Consider the following 22184-nt stretch of genomic DNA (forward strand, 5'->3'; position numbering starts at 1 on the left):
TCAATTGTTGAGTTGAAATTTTGGCATTTTCGGTATGGACAAACATGATTCTTGAGATTGCGCATTTCAGATTTGATGAATTAGCTGGCATCGAATACAGTTTAGAAAATTTAGTCCATTTGATGTTAACTTGCATATTGGGTGAATTAGTCCATGTACATTAATTCGGATCTTGGTATTTAGGGACAACCAATCAGTTGAATGTCTATGGGTTTTTAGTCGTAAAATATGGCGATGGATGAAATCATGTGATGGCCGAGAGGTTTGTCCAACTGATTCTAAAAAAAAAAAAAAAAAGGTTCCGGGGCGTAGACTAATGTTTGATGCCGAATAAGTTAACTAAATATTAGTGTGAGATAAGGGAGATGAAACGCAAATTATTTCAAATCTCGTTGTCAAGTATAAAAGAAAAGAGTGGTAAAACCAATTATAAGGGAGCGAGATGAATTGCGAACACGTTTCAAAACCCGTTGTCAAAAGAGTGAAAGTTTAACCAAATAATAATGAGTATCAGATTTTAGAGACAAATAATTGCTTTTAACGCTAGACGAGCTTTAGGAACATATTAAAATGTCTGTTTCGATTAAGAATGCAATTACGCATCTTATTTTGAGACGCTTAAACAATTCAATGATGCGGTTATGCACCTTGGCCAAATTCGTTTTAATAATTAATTTTGTTTCGATTAAGAATGCGATTACGCATTTTATTTTGAGACGCTTAAAAGAAACGCAAGGATGTGGTTACGCACCTTAGTTAAATTGTTCTAATAATTGATTTTCATTAATTCAAATCAAAACATGTAGACAGAGAAAATTTAGGTGCGATACATACGAGCGAAGAAAGCGGTTACGCTTCTAAGCTGATGTATGTCAAGATCCAGAATGTGGTTACGCATCTGGGTTGAGACTAACAAAAGTTCAACAACAAAAGGCACGAGCAAATCAAGGCTTATAAATTGACTATGCTAGAACCAAGGGACTCGGGGAATGCCTAATACCTTCTCCCCGGTCAACAGAATTCCTTACCCGGTCTTTTGTTTTCGCAGACCAATAATAAAAGAGTCATTTCCTTTTGATTAGGGATTCATAACGTGACTTGGAACACTAAAACTCAATTCCAAGTAGCGACTCCGTAAAAAATTAATCTATATTCAAAACCGTTACTTCAATTAGAAAATCCTTTAATAATAAAAACCCGTGTGTTTTATCGCGGGCGCGGAAAAAAGGGGTGTGACAAGTACTTATGTGAAAAAACTTATATATTGTTCTGCATATGCTTTGTTGCTTTACAAAAAATTCAGAATGCTTTTATGATTATCATGTTTTTCAAGTCTCGTTTAAGTTTTTTGTAAGGGAATCATTGATACTCACTCAGTACCCATAGTTGGTGTACTAACATTCTCCTTATGTAAATCTACATTGACCTATAAGGTCAATGAGAGTGCAGGATTTATAGATGAGCAGACTACATGTTAAGTCCTCCCTCAATCCAACAGCTATTAGTTAGATCTACATTGTTTCAAGGAGTCTTTTTTTCTTCATAGTCAGGCATTTATTATTTCTTATGGAGATTTATAACTAGTCAGGGAACTCATGTTTTGAGCAGTACCACAATTTTGTTAGTATCGAAGCTCCATAAATAGTGAATGTTTGGTTATGGTGTCATATTACACATATTATTATTTATAAGTATTTCAGAAGTTACTTCACAATTAATTTCAGAGTTGAACTTCCATTCTAATGAAAAGTTCTGAACATAGATTTTGTAATTTGAAATGTATTTTGTTGTTGCATAAGCATGACTGAGTTAAAACAATAAGTCTCGTTTGATCTAATTAAGGTACCGAATGCCAATCAGGGCTTATTCAGAAAACAGATCGTGACAGAAAGTGATTAGAGAACTTTGTACAAACTCCATACAAAGACCATAGGAGGTGATTTTTCATTAAAACATACTTAAATTTGGTACAAGATTCAAAAGGATTAATGTGTCACAACTTATTTAGTGTGCTAAATGGCTACTAGAGGCCAAAAACACAACATTATAAGCTACCCTTTAAGAAAGGCAACATTTTAATAGTATGTGTGACACTAAATCCTTAATTACTCCATCGTGATCTCTTCTTCAAGCAAAGCTTCTGTCAGAGTTTTTGCTTCCTCAGTATAAGTTGTTTCAGATTCATTTCAAATATTCCCAAATACACATAGCTTAGTGCATAGGCACCTTCTTTGGAGTTTGCTACAATGTCCATCAGTAAACTTCTCCTTGATGTAAGCTTTTCTACATGGCGAGTCGGTAATGCATAATCCTGTGAAAGTCTTGCTTTTTGCTTTGCAAATGTTCTGACTAAAAAAATAGGAGTTAGCGATAGACAAATTTCGTAGTTAAACAACAACATTCATTGGTTATCCTATTTAGCAGCAAATTTGCAACAGATAAACTACGAGTTATTTTGACAGCTTAGCGACGAGCTTCGTAGCTAAATATATTTTTATGTAGTGATTGGTTATATACTATTTAGAGGAATACAATAAACAGTTTTTTTCAGGATATTTCAAAGCCACCAATCATATCTAGAAAACTTTGTGAACCAAATATCCTTTGGAATATTGGAGAGGGCAATGTGTCCTTTTGGTGGGATAATTGGACTGGGCTAGGAGCTCTAGCTAACATTACTTCTCAGGGCAAAAAATCCAAAAAGACTGTGGTGGTTGACTATATTCAAGATGGGAACCGGAAGAAGCCATTCCCAACAATCTCATACAAGACATTATTCATATTCACAGAGGGCAAAAGGACAGGGCTATCTGGAAACCAACTGTAGATGGTGAATTCAGTTGTAAATCAGCATCATCTACAATCAGGAAGTTTAAACTGCCTACTCTTATTTCTAAAAATACTTGGCATTCTAAAATTCATTTTAAAGTTTCCTTTTTTATGATGAAGGTACTGAGAAAGGGTATTGCTACTGATGACAGGATCAAGAAGTTTAAAGTGAAAGGCCCATCCAGATGCAATTGTTGCAGAGACAGTCATGAAGAAAATGCTCAACACCTCTTTGCAGAAAGTGATATTGCTCAGCTTTGGCACTTTTTTGGAAGCTCTTTGGGCATCAAGATTCAACCAGGATCAGTCAGATCCATTACTATGTAGTGGTGGCTGATCAAGGCAAAAAATGATATCCAATCCGTGATGATTCAAAGCCTTCCTCTTATTCTATGCTGCGAGATTTGGAAGAGCAGGTGTTCTGCAAGATTTGATGGCATTCATATATCCAGTTTCAGCATAAAGGAGCGGGTAACTTGGCTGATGTCACTAGTTCTTAATAGTCAGTTCCAATGCCTTAAATTTAAAGGAAGTTGGTCGGAACTATGCACTAAGGTGGAGATGGCCACCCTTATTTTGGATACAAATTATCACTTGGCAGAAACCTAGCATCAATATGTTTAAACTCAACACTGATGGTTGCTCCAAGGGCAATCCTGGAGAAGCTGCTGGGGGTGGTGTGTTGAGAGATCACTTTGGGAACATGAAGATGGCCTTTTATTCATATTTAGGGATTTCTACGAACAATGGAGCTGAAGCCAATGCCATCCTCAAAGGACTACAATGGTGTGTGGATAATAACATTGACGATGTCATCATAGAGACTGATTCCTTGTTTTTGGTAAATTTGATCAAAGGGAAGAATCAAGGGCTATGGACAATTAGAAATGAAGTGGAGCAAATCATTAATCCTTTGGCTAAAGGGCCATATCAAGTGAAGCATTGCTATAGAGAAGCTAATTGTGTCGCTGATGTTATGGCTAATATTGGAGCAACTGAGAAAAAAGAGGTCTTCTTCACTGAGGCAAGACTTCTACCAAGACAGGCCAAATCCAACTTGAAGATTGATATGACCAACTCCTTAATCTTAGAATCAAAGTCAAGAAGAAGGAGTTCAAATTTGATAATGCATAGCAGACCTCTTATCCTTTATTACTCCGGCATGTTGGCTATGTACATGCATAACCTTGATCATTTTGTCCATTTCTTTATATGTACATCCTCTATTAACACTGTCCTGAACTATAAAGGACACAAATTGTACAAGGAGGACATATTTATCCTTTGCACTCCACATAGAGGCAAGGATAAGATGACTCGTAATTGTATATCGTTCCCTTTGGTTGATATATACAGGTTGGGGTCTGCCTAACCCCACTCCATAATGGAGGATTTTTAAAAAAAAAAATCTAGAGAACTTTTGAACTATGAATAAATTTACTGTCCTTAAAGAAAAATTATTATTGGATACTCTGTCGAGAATACATAAAAGTTTCATCATGATTAATTCCTCAAAGCCAACACAAGAAACCATTGAAATAGAGTAATATTACGCATTATTTTTTATTATTTGTATGAGGATTTAATTTAGGGGAATAGATGGAGATAAACCATACGCAACAAAGAGCATCATTGCCAAGACCAGAAATGCCATGAAGCAAATGGAGCAAGCCATAGAGATCTCTTTGAAGTTTGAATGAGTGAAAAAAGATAGGAAATATTAATAAGAAGAAGTATTGCAATTCAGAGTTTGTGAATGAACACTAACACAATAGAGGTATTTCTATGCAGTGACCTCATGGACCTTACTCTTACAAGTTTTTGGGTCAATTTATCCTTCATTACATTTATGAATTCCCACAATGGGAAGTTCAACTAATTAATTCAAATTTGCATGTGCGAATCCTAGTACTATGGTATGTAAAAACATTTTCCTTTCAAAATGTGATTGTGGAGACCTTTGATTAGGATAAATGAATATTTACTATGTCATCACAACCTTTGATAATAGTAGTTAGTAGTTACTAGTAATTACTACATTCCGTGACAAGCAGAGCCATGTATTACCCCAATGGGTCAATTTTATCATTTATTATATTTTTGGTCCGATCATATCTTTATTGTTAACAAATTGTGTCGGGTTTGATTATATTATTAATTGAGCTTCAACCTGCAATGAGTGAACGTGTCCAAATTCTTCGCAAAGAAAAAGCTTAAACTTTACCCCTGGAATTTCACTATGGCTTGAAACTATGCTAAAGTGGAGCTCCATTAGGAATCAAAGTCAAACATAAAACTTTTTCCTGTACCAGTGGCAGAACCAAGCAGGGGCGGAGCCATGTTGAGCCCAGGGGTTCATCTGAACACACTTCGACGGAAAATTACACTGTTTATATATGGTTAAAATTATTTTTTTATGTATATATAGTAGATGTTGCACCCCCTTTGGATTCTTTGTGTGTTTGTTTTTTTATATTTTGAACACCCTTAGTTAAAATCCTAATTTCGCCACCAGAGCCAAGTACTTCGCTGTAAAATTACACTATTTAGTTATATCACATTTTTAGCTTTATGTTACATGATGACTCACCTTATTTTTAGCTGTAAAATTACACTATTTAGTTATATCACATTTTTAGCTTTATATTACATGATGACTCACCTTATTTTCAACGTGTGTCTATTTTTTTATATATATATATATATTTTGACACCCCTTAATAAATTTCTGACTCCAGCACTTGCTCGATACATAAGCAAATTTGAAGCTTTCCCTCCCCCCCCCCCCCCCCCCCAAAAAAAAAAAGGAGTCAAAACACGAGTCATTCAAATTAAGCGTTAATTTCTTATTTATGCTTAATGAAATCATTTACGACCACATAAACAAATATAATTTATTTTAGACAATACCATTCCGAAAAAAATATTATTTCTTAAGCATCATAATAAAATAAACAGCGTTACATAAATTCAGAGGCGGATCCAGGATTTGAAGGTTCGGGGTGCCACACCATCCAAATAGGGTAAATGGGTCGGTTTCTTCAAAGTTGGGTTACGGTTCGGGTCATTTATTTTTGGAATTTTTATTGGTTATAGCTTCTTATAAGACATATTTAATGATTATAACTACCATTTTATTTATTTATATTTAGTAACTAATTTACTTTTTTTATTTACCATCTATAACTACATCAGTAAATTACAGTTATTGATAAATATACACAGTTAAATACACTCAGTAACTGACCGTATTAGACACTACCATATTCCCATATCCCAAGTTTAACGGATACATCATTATTCAACTTGATTTCTTTCTCATTCTTCATTAATTTTCACCATTTTTTTCTCCATTATCTCCTTCACGATCAACATTAGCAAAAGATTCTTCCGTGATTTTTGGGGAATGTATATTTCGTTAGATTTTTTCTTGCTCTAGTAGTGTATTTTCATATTTTAGTCTTTTTCTTTCCACCAAATTCAAGTCAATTGAAGTATTAAATTGTTAGGGTTTCAAGCAATTGGAAGTTAAATGTTTATACATTAATGGTAGATGGAACAAAATCAAACATGGTTACTTGAGGTATACATTCTACTCTTCAAAATTTTGGTTATCCTTCTTTTGATTTGGGGATTTCTCAACAACAACATGATGTTGTTGCAGGTTCGGCTGAGAGAATCATTGCTGAAAGAAGGACCAAAAATAAGCATGATCCTTCCCACATGCAAAGGCCTAAAAAACCGATAGTCACAAAATCAACAAAGAAAATAGGTATCGGAAAAGAGATGAAGAGGAAAAAAGTCGTACAACATGAAGCAAGAGAAAAGGAAGAGTTTGACCCAGCGATGAAGCAGGTATTTTTGAACTTGCAAATATTTTGATGTATGTTATGTATTGATGTATGATATGTAATGATGTTTGTTATGTATTGATGAATGTATTTGATATATGTCATGTATTGATGAAGAGTGTTTTTTTTTTCGTATTTTTTGAATGTATGTTATGTATTTGGAAAATTGATGAACTGAGAATCATATTTTTTTCTATGTATCTTATGTTATGTATTTGGAAAATTGATGAACTGGGAATCATATATTTGGAAGTTTGCTGAGTATTTGAAAAGGTTGATGAACTGAGAATCATGTATTTGAATTTGGAAAATTGAAGAACCTGGAACCATCTTCAATGTATGTGATGTATTTAGAAAATTGATGAATTGAGAACCACATATTATTGAAATTTTACTGTGTATCTAAAAAGGGTGATGAACTGAGAATCATATATTTTTGAATGTACACATGGTTATTTAATCATTTGTGTACATATTTGTTGTAGTTATGTATGGTTCACTCTAATTTTCTTCATCAGTTTCATATGATATCCGTATACATATATTTGTTGTGTCTTCTTTTTAATTAACTACTTGTATTTATACAGGATGATAAATTCTTTGTCCAATATCCTCCCAGTCATGCAATACGATATGCTTCTTACATGAACCCGAAAGTTAAAAACGAATTGAAGGACAAGCTTACGTATAGACAGTTTGAACTCTTTTCCGAGACTATATTTGGGAAATACCTCGACATGCAGCATTGTGAAGTTCAACCACAGATGTTCAGGTGTTTTATGGTTAGAGAGCTGAAAAAAAGTACCCCTACTGCCTTTGTTATTGATGTTAATGGTTTCGAATTGACGTTCAAGCTTTTCGATTTTGCATTAATGACTGGGTTGAAGTGTTTTGGGGAAGAAATTGTTGTTAACACTAAGAAAAACAAACTGTTGGATACATATTTTGGGGGTTCCAACAAAAGTGTGAAAAAGGATGAATTGCTTGAATGCTTTGAGGATCAGAATTGGGGCGTTGACGATGATGCAGACGGAGATGCTATAAAGATTGCATTACTGTATTTTATCCATACATACATCCTATCTGGTGAGAAAAACAATGTAGTCATTCCAAGGCTCCATTTTGACTTGGTAGAGAGTGGGCGGTACGTAGACTATACATGGGGGAAGGAAGCGTTTGATGATTTGGTCAGAATTATTCACCATAAGATGGATAAGAAAAAACAGTATTATTGCCTTCGTGGTTTTCCGTTTGTTATGCAAGCATGGGTATACGAGTGCTGCTCCAACGTTTACCAAAATTTGGCAGTAAAAAATGAAGATCGTATTCCCAGAATGTTCAACTGGAAAACTATAGACGAGACTCCACACTTTAAAGATCTCATGACTGGCATGTTCAATGATGACGATTCAGAGGTAATTTGCACTCATTATTTTTAATGCAAAATTACATGGATGTTCAAATTAAGACAATGTAGTTTTTTCAACATGTATTTGAATCATAATTATTTATTTTGATAAAAAACAGTGAACTGTCAATCAGATTATGAGTTTTTCCAAATGTATATCCACATGTATCTGAAGCATAGTTATGTATTTGAACCTATGTATATGAAATTATTCATAGGCTCAAAATACATGAAAATAAGTGTATATCCACATGTATCTGAACATATGTCAATCAGATACATGTATCTGAACCTATGTCAATCAGATTACTAGTCTTTTACAAATGTATAACTACATGTATCTGAACATAATTATGTATTTTGAACCTATGTATATTAAAATAAACATAAGTTCAAATACATGAAAAAAAATCTGAAATATTTGGTATTTTTGTATCTGACTTATTTAAGTACGATATTTTTGCAGGACCGTCTTACTTATAGGAATATTGTGCCAACCATCAGTGAGATTGAGGAACTTGGATTGCATCCATATCTCTCCGGTAGTTCTGCATCGACAGGTCAACAACAGGTGGCGGATGACTATGATGATTTTAATTCGACACCACCATATGTGTCTGCGGCCAAGCAGCCTCAAAATTAAGGTGTATCACAATCTCCACCTCACAAGAAGCCTAGACAGATGCCAATGGTACCATCGCCATTGAAGAAGACCGCATCTCCAATTACACGTGTTGGTAGTCATCCGAGTGGTGGACGATTGACTAGACGTCATGGGTTGGCATCAACTGGGCATGCTTCAGCAGTGGAAAAGGAATCAGCTCCAATACCCAACCCCCCCCCCCCCCCCTCTGCTGTTCCTGTTGACGTCCCATCCACCAGCAAATCCGAGGATATCTCTGGTCTGAGGGAGGAACTCAATGAGTTTAAGTATAAAGTAAGACTTATTATTTCTTCTTTATCATATTTTTTTTGTTTGTATTATATTACTGTTTAATAAGGTATGCAGTTTTATGTTTATATTGTTTGAAATTTTAGGTTTACGCCGAATTCAAAATCTTCACAAAGCCATCAACGAAAACTTTGCCAAGGTTTTTGAATATATGAAAGTGAATCAAACTACAGAAAAGGTATTAAAGATCCATACATATACAATTATTAGAAAATTTGAAACACAACGGATAAATAAAAGTTATCAATAAAACTATTTTTATGGGGTGCTGACAGTGCGGCCCCGGTTCAGCCAGCAGACGAGTACATTCCACGGGATGTTGGTGTACAAATGCAAACCGACGCGGGTCATGCAGGTCAACAGAGGTAATTTGTTGGTGAATTCGTCATATTGAAACTGTACTTGTATTTTCTGATTGACATAATTAGATTTTTTTTAAAATGTTTTTAGTGTGTTTTGAATGTATTTGTTTTCCATCAAAATACTTTGTTGTATATCAGAGTGTATTTTATGTATCTGTAAAACTATCCAGTGTATTTGGTTCAAGTTTATTTTGACATATTTTGAATTTACATTCCATGTATCTGGTTGCCTTTTTTTTTTTTCAAATACAACACAGTTTTTACTGTGTCATGTGTTTATTGGGTATCTTAAATTACGCTTTGATGTACATGGATGTACATTGAAAATACTTATATTTTATTGATGTATTCGCCTTATTTATTTATTTATTTATTTTCGCTATTTTTTTCAAAGGGAGTTGGCATGCAACAGTTTGATGTGCCTGATATTGGAATAGATCATCGCAACGAAAGTGGGGAAACATTAAAGGCATCTACTGAAGAACTTCAAGAAGATGGTGATAATTCTGGAGAACAAACAAAATCGACGGTATGCATAGATCAAATACACCTGACTGTTTCATAATATATATTGTGTACTTAATGTACTTCCATTTCTTGAATAGGAATACATAGTTCAGTTTCCCGACGACACCGTATCTGTCAAATCGCCAGTCGTATCAGCAAACTCTGCTGACATAGCAGAGGTCCTAGCTGATATTTCTCGCACAGGCTGGTCTTCGGGTCCCTCTCATGACAAGAGTGTTGTATTGCAGGAAGATTGTCCTATTTTCGAGACGCCACCCATAGTTGGTGAGAATGTGATTCCCTTATCTCAGTTTCTTTTGTCTGACGAGCTGTTTCCAAGCCAAACTCCCGAAGGAAGAATGACCATCAGTAGCCCGGAATAGGCGTCCTAGTAAATACCAAGTTTCCCATTTCATGGAGGATTACGACTTTGCTTCAGGAAAGTATATATAAAAAAGCATTAATGCATTTAATTTTTTGTATTGCAAAACATTTTATATTGATCATATGTATTTTGAATATTTTCAGCTTGTTCAAAACACATCACTGTCCGCATTTTTAAGAAGAAGCATCCATTCGCGGAAGATCCTATCACTGGCCCAGTCGACATAGAGCTTTCTGATAAATACTTGGAGTGAATTCGAAAGGGACTGCTTGTCAGGAATGAAAATAAGTATGTTATTCATGTAAAATTTGTAAATACATTTACTATTTAATGTAGATATCAGTCATTTATTTTCATATCAACTAACTGTATGTATTTTGCATAATTCTTTCGTAGAAAGAACAATGAAGACCGTTACAGAAAGAAGATGGCAGCTTTGGATAATGATGCAGATTATACTTATAATTTTGGCATCACAGTAGTAGAGAATGATGAGTGCCAGCTGTGGAATGATGAGGTTCAATAAAGATATAGATACATAAAATACAATATTTCATTTTTTTAAGATTTATGTTTTTGATGTTTTAAATGTTTATGTGTTTCGATTTTCAGCACATTGACGTGATTTTCTACTACTTGCGAAAGAAAGGAAAGTATGACAGAAGGAGCACTTTCAAATACACAACAGTTGACTGTCTCTTCATGCGAAAGGTTGATCAAACATATCTTGCATACAACAACCCGGAAATTGGACCCAATGTAGCCAACGAAGAAGACGATATATGTCAATATGTTAAGGGCTACAGATTGCATGCAAATGTCCCGTGGCATTCAGTTGACAATATTTTTATACCTGTCAGCATCAAAGAGGATAATCATTGGATTTTGGTCGTACTCTCATACAATGACAGGTATTTTATGTATATATATTTTATTAGTTAAGTATTTTCAGTTTCAACTGTGTTTTAATGAATCATATATTTATGTATACTATTTTCGGATAATCATTGTTGGCCTTCAGAGTGTACTTTATGTATCTGTAAAACTATCCAGTGTATTTGGTTCAAGTTTATTGATATTTTTTGAATTTACATTCCATGTATCTGGTTGCCTTTTTTTTTTTTTCAAATACAACACAATTTTTAATGTGTCATGTGTTTCTTTTCAGTACGACAGGCAACTTTATGTGTACAACCGAGGTAGTGCAGGCCACAATGCGGTTGTTAGAAAGGAAGTACAAAAGCTTGTTGCCCTCCTGCCACATTATCACATAAGTGGATTCTACACTCAAAAAACTGGCATAAATTGGCAGAATCACCCAGCACATACGGACATGACACAGAATGAGAACATTCAAGTGGAGTATGTAGAAAATCTGCTGCAGCAAGATACTACCAGCATGTACGTATATTTTAATGTATTGCAATTTTTCATATACGGGGTTCATTCTAATAATTCTACTTCTTTTATACCTTTCCAGGGATTGTGGTGTGTACGTAGCAGCGTTCGCTGAATATCTAAGCACTGGTGAAGGTATCCCAGCACAAATCGATGCAACAATGCTCCGCAATAGGTACGGCGCACTCCTTTGGGACTATGCTACACGGAAGATCGATGAACATGCTATGAGCGACATTGAGGCGCCACCCAAACCAGTTAGGCCAGCAGTGGATTGTGGCAAAGCTGACAGAATTGATGTTACTTAGGATTGATGTAGGAATATTTAATTGTAATTTCAGACTATGGCTATTTTGATAGAAAATATTTTAGTTTTAGTTAGTTTAAGATTATCTTATCATTTTCCTTAAGTTTTAACTGGAACATTTAAGCTTATTCTAATTTATCAAAGTTGTGTGATTTTATTTTGGGAATTTAGATGGATGTGTATATCTGGCTATATCTTGGATGCGACAAAGTGAGGTACACTACAAATACGTACGCGTATTTAGATCTTGAAACAAGGGGGTTATATGTATTTGAAATCGCCAAACCCATAAACATCAACATATTTCAAATACATCTGCAACTTATTAAGATGGCAGAGTCAGATACACTTTTTAAATTACATGTATTTGATGTATGTTGGAATCAACACTACATTTTAATATACGGTGACCATTTTTTGGATGAATGTGTAAATCTGCCTACATTCTAATATACAGTGACCATTGTGTGATTTTGTTTTTGCAATTTATTTGAATGTGTATATCTTGCTATATCTTCGATGTGACACAGTGAGGTACACTCAAATACATACACGTATTTATATCTTGAAACAAGGGGGTTATATGTATTTGAATTCGCCAAACCCATAAACATCAACATATTTCAAATACATCTGCAACTTATTAAGATGGCAGAGTCGGATACACTTTTTAAATTATATATATTTGATGTATTTTGGCATCAATAGTACATATTAAAATATATAGTAACTATTTTTTTTTTTTGAAAGAACTAATGCTACATTTTATATTCATTTGTGAATGAATTTAAAGATAACTATTCAATACAATTCCAAATGAAGATATCACACAAGTAGTATATGAAACAGATTTCGTTTTTTATTCCAAAAAAAAAAAAATGCAAACCAACAGTGTATCTAGTGTAACAAATCTAAACTTCTACAAACAAAAAACAACTACTTCCTTCTGGGAGCATTACTACAAAATCGTCTATTGTGTCCAGTCTGTCCACAAGCACTGCATGCATGTCTCTTTTTTCCAAGAAGCAATTCAAATAACGGCTTATCACGCTTTTTCTTCGGCCTACCGGGAGGTCTCTTGTATCTTGGTGGCAAAACCACATCCTCTGATATGTATGTTGGAATCTTCCATTCCCGATCGTCAGGGAGAGGATCCACGGCGGCATCATACGTCTTCACCACGGTGTGCGGTTTGAACAATTCCAAACAGTAATCATCAGCCATTAGAATCTTCTTCTTAATGACAGCCCATGCATGTGGGCATGGAATTTCGTCTATTTGAAACATCCGACAACTGCAAGTTTTGTTGTCCAAGTTAACGATGAAACGCCTTCCTGCATCATATACTGTGTACAAGTATTCGGTTGATGGTTCGACCTACAACAGATCAGTCAAATACAACAAAAACATACATCACGTACATTCAAATACACATAAGTTCATGATTGCAAAGATTAAACCATTGTAGTCATAAACATATTGCTAATTATTTTTCATAGCTGACTAATTGTATTTGATCAATCTAGTCACATACACCAAATCTGTGAAAATATTTGACACATATATCCAGACTGCATATAATTAGATACAACAAATACAGTAATGTAATAGAATCAAAATATATATTCAACTAATAAATACATGTTATCATTTTCACATAGATCTCACAGATTCCACATGATAAATATATCAAATACAACGAACATAACTGAATCTCAATCGAACATACTTAAGCAATTTGAAAAGAAACATACCGTCATACGTAAACATAGATACTCATTTATTGACAACATCTCCTGAAACTTTTTACCGAGTGTTGTGAACGTGTATGTACCATTTTTCCGGTTATTATAATTCCATCTTCCAAACATCTTCCTCACTTCTTCTAGAAAATCAAATATAGGAAGCTCTCTTGCTGCTACAAGATGACGATTAATACACTCTACTATGTTTGAAGTCATTGTCCACCCTCGGTTAGCAGTCGCATACACTCTAGCCCACTTCTCTCTTCCAGCCAATTCCAAATACTCTGCCACCCGAAAATTTGCCTTCTCAACTTTCCCCATAAGCTCATCAAAATCTTCCTACGTGCACGCTTTTGCCATTGCATAAAACACGGGACTCAACACATCATGGCTCTTTTTATACTTCTTACATACGTTACCCCAAAGATGCCATACGCATGCATAATGCGGTACATTCAGATAGATTCTAGAAACATCTTTGTTTATGCTTTCATGCCTATCGGAAACAATACACATGTTCTCTCTCACACCATACGCTTCCCTGAATCGCTCAAAGAACACAAAAATACTACATTCAGCTTTTTTTTCCGAACATATAACACATTTATTTGAAGCTCGTCACTGAAGAGGAATTCAAAGATGAAGGTACTTAGGACAGTTTGACAAATAAGAAGTAAAAAAAACTACAAAAATCAATGGCAATCTGAAATACATTTTGAGTGTTTTTATTAAAAAAAAACATGAACTTTCGAATTACCATTAGAATGATCGTATTTGCTGTGTTGCTGTTTTTCCTCTGCAGTTGATTGGTTTGAATTTTTGAATTTTACATTGCATTTGAAAAAGAAGGGTGGAGAGATGGAGAATCGTGAAGAATATGGAAATGGAAGCTAAATTTATGGAGCAGATTATGAAAGATATTATTATGAATTATATTTTCCCATTTAAGACCAAATTAAATGCCTATTTCTAAGGGATCTGTTTTTAAAGATACAGCTGCTGAGTCTATTTACTATACCGTAAATACACGCAATACATATGGTAATTAACTAAAAAGGTAGCTACGAAATGTAAAAAATAAAATGGTAGTTACTAATGGTAAGAACCTATAATAAGGTAGGCATTCCTGTAAGTTTGTCTTTATTTTTTTCTATTAATATAGACAAATTGAATGAATATGCGGATATCGATTAATGATGCCTAAGAGGCCCTTTTTTTTCCTTTTTTTTTTTTTAATTGGAGTAAGAGGCCTGATCCTCTAAAACTTTGAGAAAGATAAAGATTTTGTACGTTAAAAATCTGAACCTCTATAAACCATCTACTACCGTTATCTCAATAGATTCATAATCTATTTTCCTTGTGTATTCTTGCAGATATATAGTCGAGAAAGAGTCAAGAATTTGTAGCTTCAACCCACTCATTTTCCATAAGTGTGAACTTTGCGGAAAGATCAAAGCAACCTTTAAATTTGAAAACTCTTTAACATAATAATATTCATCATTTTAAAACTTGAACTTGTTTTAAAATTTTGAAATTTACTATTTAAATATATATATTTGTTAATATTTATGTGAAATTTTAAAATTTAGTACTCATTGATATAGGATACGCACTCAGTGCACGCATAAAGAGATTAATACTTAAAGAAAGAGGAAGTAAAATTTGGAGCATAAAAGAGTTAATTTGGATTAACAAAGAATAGCAAGTAAAAAGAATTCAAGATACAAAAACTGAAAAAATATAGAGCTGAAGCGTGCACAAGAAAAAACAAAACAAAAGGCACTGCACGCAGGTTGATCTTCAGTCACAAGGGTGGCAGGTTATGCCCTTTGCCAGAAGCACTTTTCACTCTTTTGTTCTTCCGGGTGACAAAAGTTATATATATATTTCATTTCTTATACATATCCGCATATATATACCAAATTTCAGCCGAACGGTTCGGGTGCCATGGCAACTCCATCTATCCACATAAATCCGCCCCTGCATAAATTAGGAGGGGTAAAGTAATAGTTTGCCAATAGGCGCGTTTTTTTGCAGTCAAGTAATAAAGACATACTCTTATTAGCTCCCCCAACTCTATTGTGACAAAGTTTGTTGGAGTAATTGTACCTGTACGACCTGTTGGAGTAATTGTACATGTACGACCTGACATATGTCACATGAGCATGATTTTATGTTTCACGATATTTTTTTATAAGTTGTCGTCTTAAAATTGACTTTAATTTTTTTTGAAATATGTCAATATTGAACAATGACTTTCAATAATTTGATGTACTCTAAATAACAGGACAAAAACTGATTTCCCATTCCCAATGCAATTCCTACAAAGCTATTTGACTAATTATGAAATTTAAGAGACTTGCAAGTTGTGATATATAAATTAAAGGCCAACGCAGCCTCCTAAAGTTGACACAAAATTTTATTTAGACACTTCAACTTAACCTTTCATCTATTGAACATTTAATGTATATTAAATTTGTACCTATTAAAAACTATATGCTTACATGTAATAATAGGTACAAAGTTATTGTATATTAAGTGTTCAATAGGTAAAAGGTTAAGTTGAGGTGCCCAAACGGAAATGTTTATCAACTTTAGGGAGCTGGGTATGCATTTGGCCTAAATTAAATACACATATTGTACCAAAGATATCCTTTTACATGAGTAGTACCGAAAATTCTATATATTTTTTCATTCCTCTCTTCTTATATAAGAATATTTTTTATATCAAATGGTCTCAAAAAGTCATGTAATTAAGCGTAAACAGGGATGTTAAACTTTTTTGGCTTGATACATAATTGATCCCGTTCAGCTTGCATGCAAATCTCTTTCACATCCAGAATAGCGGTATTTATAGACATTCGCATTGGAATTTTGAATAATCCGAAATTTGTATCCTTCAACTTTAATTATGATTTAAAATTATTCTCAAATTGAAGCTTCCTTCTAAGTTGAGCACAAAAAATCAAATTATTTTCCTACACAAAGAGATATATTAGACCAAAAATTTAACATATGACAAAGTTGTTCAACAATACATAGCAAATGTGATACTTCAACACCCCCCACCCACCCCAACCCCACCAAAAAAAAATAAGTAAGACTAGCCGTGGCATTCTAATTTTATGGGAGCTCCACATGCTCTAGCGACTCGTGAAAAAAAGATGTTTAATATTACCAATAAGGTCGATGTTTGAGCGATAAATGCTCTTTTATTACTATAAAAATTTAGAATTTATTACAAACTTCATCATTAATCTGTCGTTAAATTGTTCTTGAATAATTTGTCGGTAATATATTGCTAAATAGAATTAACGATAGACTTTGTAGTTTAGCTATAAAATTAATCAGTCATTTTTAAGCAGATCATCTTTAATTAGAGGTTTCGAATCGAGCCTGGATGTGATTTTTGTTAGGGAATATTTTACCCCCAATACTAGACTTTTCGATGTAACTTTGAATTTAATCGGACCTCGCTATGAATACTTCACACTGACAAAAAACTAAAAGAAAGATGTTTAATATCAGCCCTACTTTCTTTGTGAACATTCAATCCTAAACGTACAACCTTATATGTTGTCACATGATATAATCACATGCTGGTAGAACTTTAATTTTGTATTTCCTGAATACATTTATTCAATGGCTTGCCAATAGACACGTTTTGATCTAACATTCAAGTGAAAAAGTGTACTCCTGTTAATTAGGCGAAGCTACAGTTCTATTTTACGAATTCAGCAAAATATAATAGCTTTAGTTCATACTTTTTCTTGTTTATAATAATTTATTTAATACATATAAATAAATAAATTAAAACTCAATAAACTGTTTTTTTTTCTAGAACACAAAACGTAAATTTAAAATTCTGAATATGTCACTGGTAGGTTACCAACCTACTCCATTGTGACAAACTTTTACAATACTCTATATGTACGGCCTTATGTCAGGCGGAGCATGATTAGATTTTTTGTTTTTTTCCTTTGCTTAATAACTTTTACCTAAGATACTATTATCTTCGTCCTACCTTTGGAATTTAAGGATGGAAAAAGGGTTAAATTTTCTTTTTTATTTTAAGATATTAATCACATTTATCTTTCGTTATACTATGTGATCAGATTTATTTGCACTGTTAATAAAGTTTTAAAATTACCCTCAAAACCTAACAGATTCCTCAATTCTTAATTTTTGGAATTTTAGAAATTAAATAGGCTTAGTACTTCTATATACTTTGTCATTAATTTGTATCGAAATTCCTTTTGTACATTTCGATTTCACGGGAAAATTTGATATGATTGTGAAAGTATTGATGTGAATAATATTTTCCGTAATATACGGGGTGTCAAAGGAATTTTAGTGCTAGTTGAGATGGCAAAGTTGTGACATATAAGTCAATTATACATGAAGCACTTCAATTATCTTTTCACAGGAGTGATAATAAAAGTTTCACGTTACTTTTCATCTTTTCTCTCCTTATGAAAGGATAATTGTTTATGCCAAATTTTCCTACAACATAGAGCTTGGGAAGCTCGGATCTGGTCAAGTTCTGAATAACAATGAACACTCAACTACTACTAATAAGGAAATAAGACGTACGTAAAATAATGTGAAACTCCATAATCGTCTAGGAGTTCAAACAAACTTTGCTATGAATTTTTTCAATAAATACTAAAACTTCATAATTGTGTCCTAAAGAATGAACTTGTATAGTTAAAAATCCATGGCTCTGTCAGTATGTTTTAATTAAAACTCCTGAAGTTTGAACATGTGAAATTGAAAGACTCAAATTTCATAAAACAAATTCTAGAATTTGAATTGATAAAATTTAAATCTACATGAACTTTCTTGGTCTGCATCTTGGTCTGCATGCTTCTAACTCCATTAATCTTTTCTGGAGTCTAAACCATGTTAATTCTAACTCCAAAAACCTTTTCTTGAATCTTTTTATCCCAAGTTGTGCGGTGTGTATTTGAAGTTTTGACTTATTTTATTTTAGTTTTAATCTACGAGTATGATCTTTCAAATAATATTTTGTGATTAAAAAGTGCCTAAATTCAATTAGCTTGAAACACCGCTAAAGCTTAATTAGCGGTTCAAAAAGTGACTTTTTGCCCATTTCTGTTGTAACAATCTTTTACATTATTAGCATAGTCAAACTTAATATATTTCTGATAATCAATTAACGAGTTTCCATAGAAATATACTTTCAAAGTGATCTAATTGTCTAAATATTTTGGCTCACAAAGTCGTTCCATAAAGCTTCAACTCTTCTTTTTATATACTTTGTATTTTATAGCTACCCGGCAAATTGCAAATTAATTAGGATAAGGCCCATGGGCCATGAGAATAAATATTAAGTCAGGCCTCGAAACGCAAATTGGCCCATTGGTAATGGCAACAAAAATGGCTTGAGTGCCATACAAAAACTCCGTCTATTTTCAATATTTAACAAAAGGAATAGAATATTTAACGATTTAACACGAAGTCTTATGGTTTACAATGTTACATGAGTTCAAATTTATATTTTTCACACAGAAATACAGTTAAAGAACTTAAGTTCTTTTTTCTTTCTATGATTTGCCTTCCTATGTTCAGAACACGCATATGGCACATAAAAGGGAAAGCACTTGATACTATGACTTTTTTGTGTATTTAAGACTCAACCTGGCACATCTGGTTAAGAGTTGAGGATCTCATATATCCCTCACACCCTGTAATGACGTTAAAGAACTAGGTTTTTTTTTTTTTTTTTTTTTTGGGTTTTTCATTCAGTTTCTGATACCCACTTTAGGACCTGACTAATACGAATCCACGCTGGAAAATTTCACTTTGGAAGTAAAAGCTCCATAACTAAGAAGGCTCTATATGTTCATGGCTCGAACCTAGGACTTATTATATCAATAATAAATAGATATTTGTGGCTCCACCAAAACCTGATTTCTTGAGAACTAAACTATATGCCTTTCTTAACTTATGATTTTTAATTTTATATAAAAAGGGAAGAAGGAAACATTAACGAAAAGAACTTGCAATCAACTAATAAGTTTTTTCAACCTTAAAATGGAGAACAATTAAATTTATGCATGATGACAAAGATATGTGGCTAAATTCAATTCAAGATTAAATAGCGAGATATGTCAATAAATGAACAGAAAAGCAGATCTGACCAACTGTTAAGTGCGTCTGGCCTCGGGTATAGAAACTGAGGTCGATACCCTTTGTTACAAACTTACACGAAGTATAATAAAAATGAACTTAAGAACAGATAGGAATGGATTTAATAAGATTCTTATGATTGTTGATGTAAACTATTTCTCTCCTTGCTATTGCCAACCCCCTTCATGAATGATAACCTCCTCTTTATATAGTAGAGGAGTTTGAACCCTAGTACAATTCTAAATAAAGCAAGTAAATCTGGTGACAGCTGTTTTTCCGAGATCGACGCCGACATATCCGGTTGAGGATGGATATTTCGGTCTCCCGCTGATGGCATTCAATCGCCCTTCCTTTATCGCCTCATCCCGGCCCGAACTCGAAGCCGATTTCCCAATGAGACAGTCGTACCGTGACCGAGCATAACCGTAACAACGGGAAACCGAGCGTGCATGTATCCTCGGTCTTACTCGTATACAGATAGTCCCCCCATTTCTCGAGGTACAATTACTGACGGCGGGGAATGGACCCAAATAAGCTAAGCAGCTGCCTCCAATTACCTAGGACGGGACTTTTAAGTCAAATCTCACTCTACCCGATGTTAGGTCATTATTACCCAGCCTCCAAATCTTTTTAGGGAATCCTCCTTATATCAGAATCCTTGATACACTGCAAGATCTCTTGAATCTCTTTCTATATAAAGCCCATGTCTTCTTTCTTTTCCATGCATCTGCAGTTCTTTAAATCTTACTTTGTTCCGCCACAAAACCTACTGATATTCCTACATTGAGCCCATAATACTCTTTGGATCTTCAATCTTCTTATTCCAGGGTGTGAATACTTTTTGTTAAGGAGTACTTTCCATGATCAGGGCTTATGTACCGTTATTGACTCAGGGTGAAGATCAGCATTCGTTCATGCCATCAACTGGAGTCACTGGCTCTGATAGGGAGTTAGAATCTATTGCTGCTGGTATTGTTCCGTCAGGTTTTATTTATACGAACAACTGTAAAGTCCTTCGTTATCTTGACCCGGTGGAAGATTTCGAATCTTGTATCGGTGATAGTGTCATTACTACAGTCAGGGAAGATTGCCATCTAGGCGCAGACATCAACCTCCTCCCCGTTGGGGAGGGTGTGAAAATAAATCATCACGTTATTGGTTACTCGTTATCATACACTTATCCCTTTGCCAAAGGGTTCACCCTCCCTGTTCATAAAATAATCGAGGACTTCTGCCGTCGATATCGAATATGTATCGGGCAGATCGCCCCGGCAAATTTTGAGGCTCGTGTTCTGCATTGAGAAGTTGGCCAATGCGGCCGGAGTAGCTTTTACCCTCGATCATTTGCTTCATTTATATATACCTCGGGTGATCCGAGGGGGAATTGCTCAGTTGCTTCCCAAGGGAAGCCGAAGCCTAATCGACCCCGAAGACAATTATGATCGAGGATAACTTCACCGGTTCGTGATGATACGTACAGTTCAACTTCACCGTCCATCGTCAGTCGATTTTCCCGAAGTGTGGAACCCTTTGTTGGATCCGGTCGAGCCCACGCTTGAAACTGCTATTTTTGAATAGGTGATTGCCCTTCTCCGGGCTTCTCGTAGCTTAGGCCGTTCTTGGAGAAGAATGGCACCTGAAAGGTGGAAAGGCAAAGACCATGGTAACTTCTTAAATTTGATCGTTTCGACCCACATGTCCCTATATTATATCCTTAATCAATACCTTTGGTTTCCAAGACTTCGAACGAGGAGGGCTTCCAAGGGAAAGTCGGTTGCTGAGGACGTAGTTCGGGGAAGAAGGACACCCGCTCCATCGAGGCCACCTAGATGCAGGGAGGCTGGAAGTTTTCCCGTTGTGCATTCAGGGGTTGTATCTTGAGTTCGAACTCGCCATATTATGGGGATCCATCGGGAAATGCCTTCGGGTGAAACTACACCAGTGATTGTACTCGATGAGAAAGATTTACTGGGATTGGATATCCCCGGGTCATCCATCTCTGCTACAAGTCACGGGGACATCTAATCGGTATCACCCGTCATTACCGCATCCCGTGGATAGACTCGGAGATCTCATCCTCCGACTTGTTAGGTTGAGTAAGGGTGTGGCTGCCTTACTTTTTTTTTCCAATTACTGGTCGTAGAGTATGGTTTTTTCTGATTTTTCTGATGTACTGATGTATCCGGCATAGTCGGAATTTTATGAAATGGAAAAAATCTTTAATGGAATTTTGCAAATTGGTTGTTATTGGACTTCATTGAGCATTCTATGTGTCTTGTTTGTACCC

At 34.6% G+C, this 22184-nt stretch overlaps 1 protein-coding gene across 1 annotated transcript; it reads right to left on the reverse strand.

The window, feature by feature from the left end:
• Nucleotides 1-12935: 12935 nt before the first annotated feature.
• On the reverse strand, nucleotides 12936-14065 carry LOC132602745 (uncharacterized). Its single transcript, XM_060315524.1, has 2 exons — nucleotides 13754-14065; nucleotides 12936-13376 (listed from the first exon to the last, which is right to left on the reverse strand). Exons 1-2 carry the CDS (start codon nucleotides 14063-14065, stop codon nucleotides 12936-12938), a joined length of 753 nt encoding a protein of 250 aa, XP_060171507.1.
• Between the last annotated feature and the right edge of the window lie 8119 nt (nucleotides 14066-22184).

Source organism: Lycium barbarum, chromosome 7, assembly GCF_019175385.1.
Source record: "Lycium barbarum isolate Lr01 chromosome 7, ASM1917538v2, whole genome shotgun sequence".
NCBI classification, from domain to species: Eukaryota; Viridiplantae; Streptophyta; class Magnoliopsida; order Solanales; family Solanaceae; genus Lycium; species Lycium barbarum.

Excerpts from the sequence above, each read along its gene's own strand:
- LOC132602745 (XM_060315524.1), bottom strand. The coding sequence starts at position 14,065 with ATGGGGAAAGTTGAGAAGGCAAATTTTCGGGTGGCAGAGTATTTGGAA. Across the intron at positions 13,377-13,753 it reads ATCTATGTTTACGTATGACG|GTCGAACCATCAACCGAATA; the intron begins GTATGTTTCTTT and ends GATCTGTTGTAG.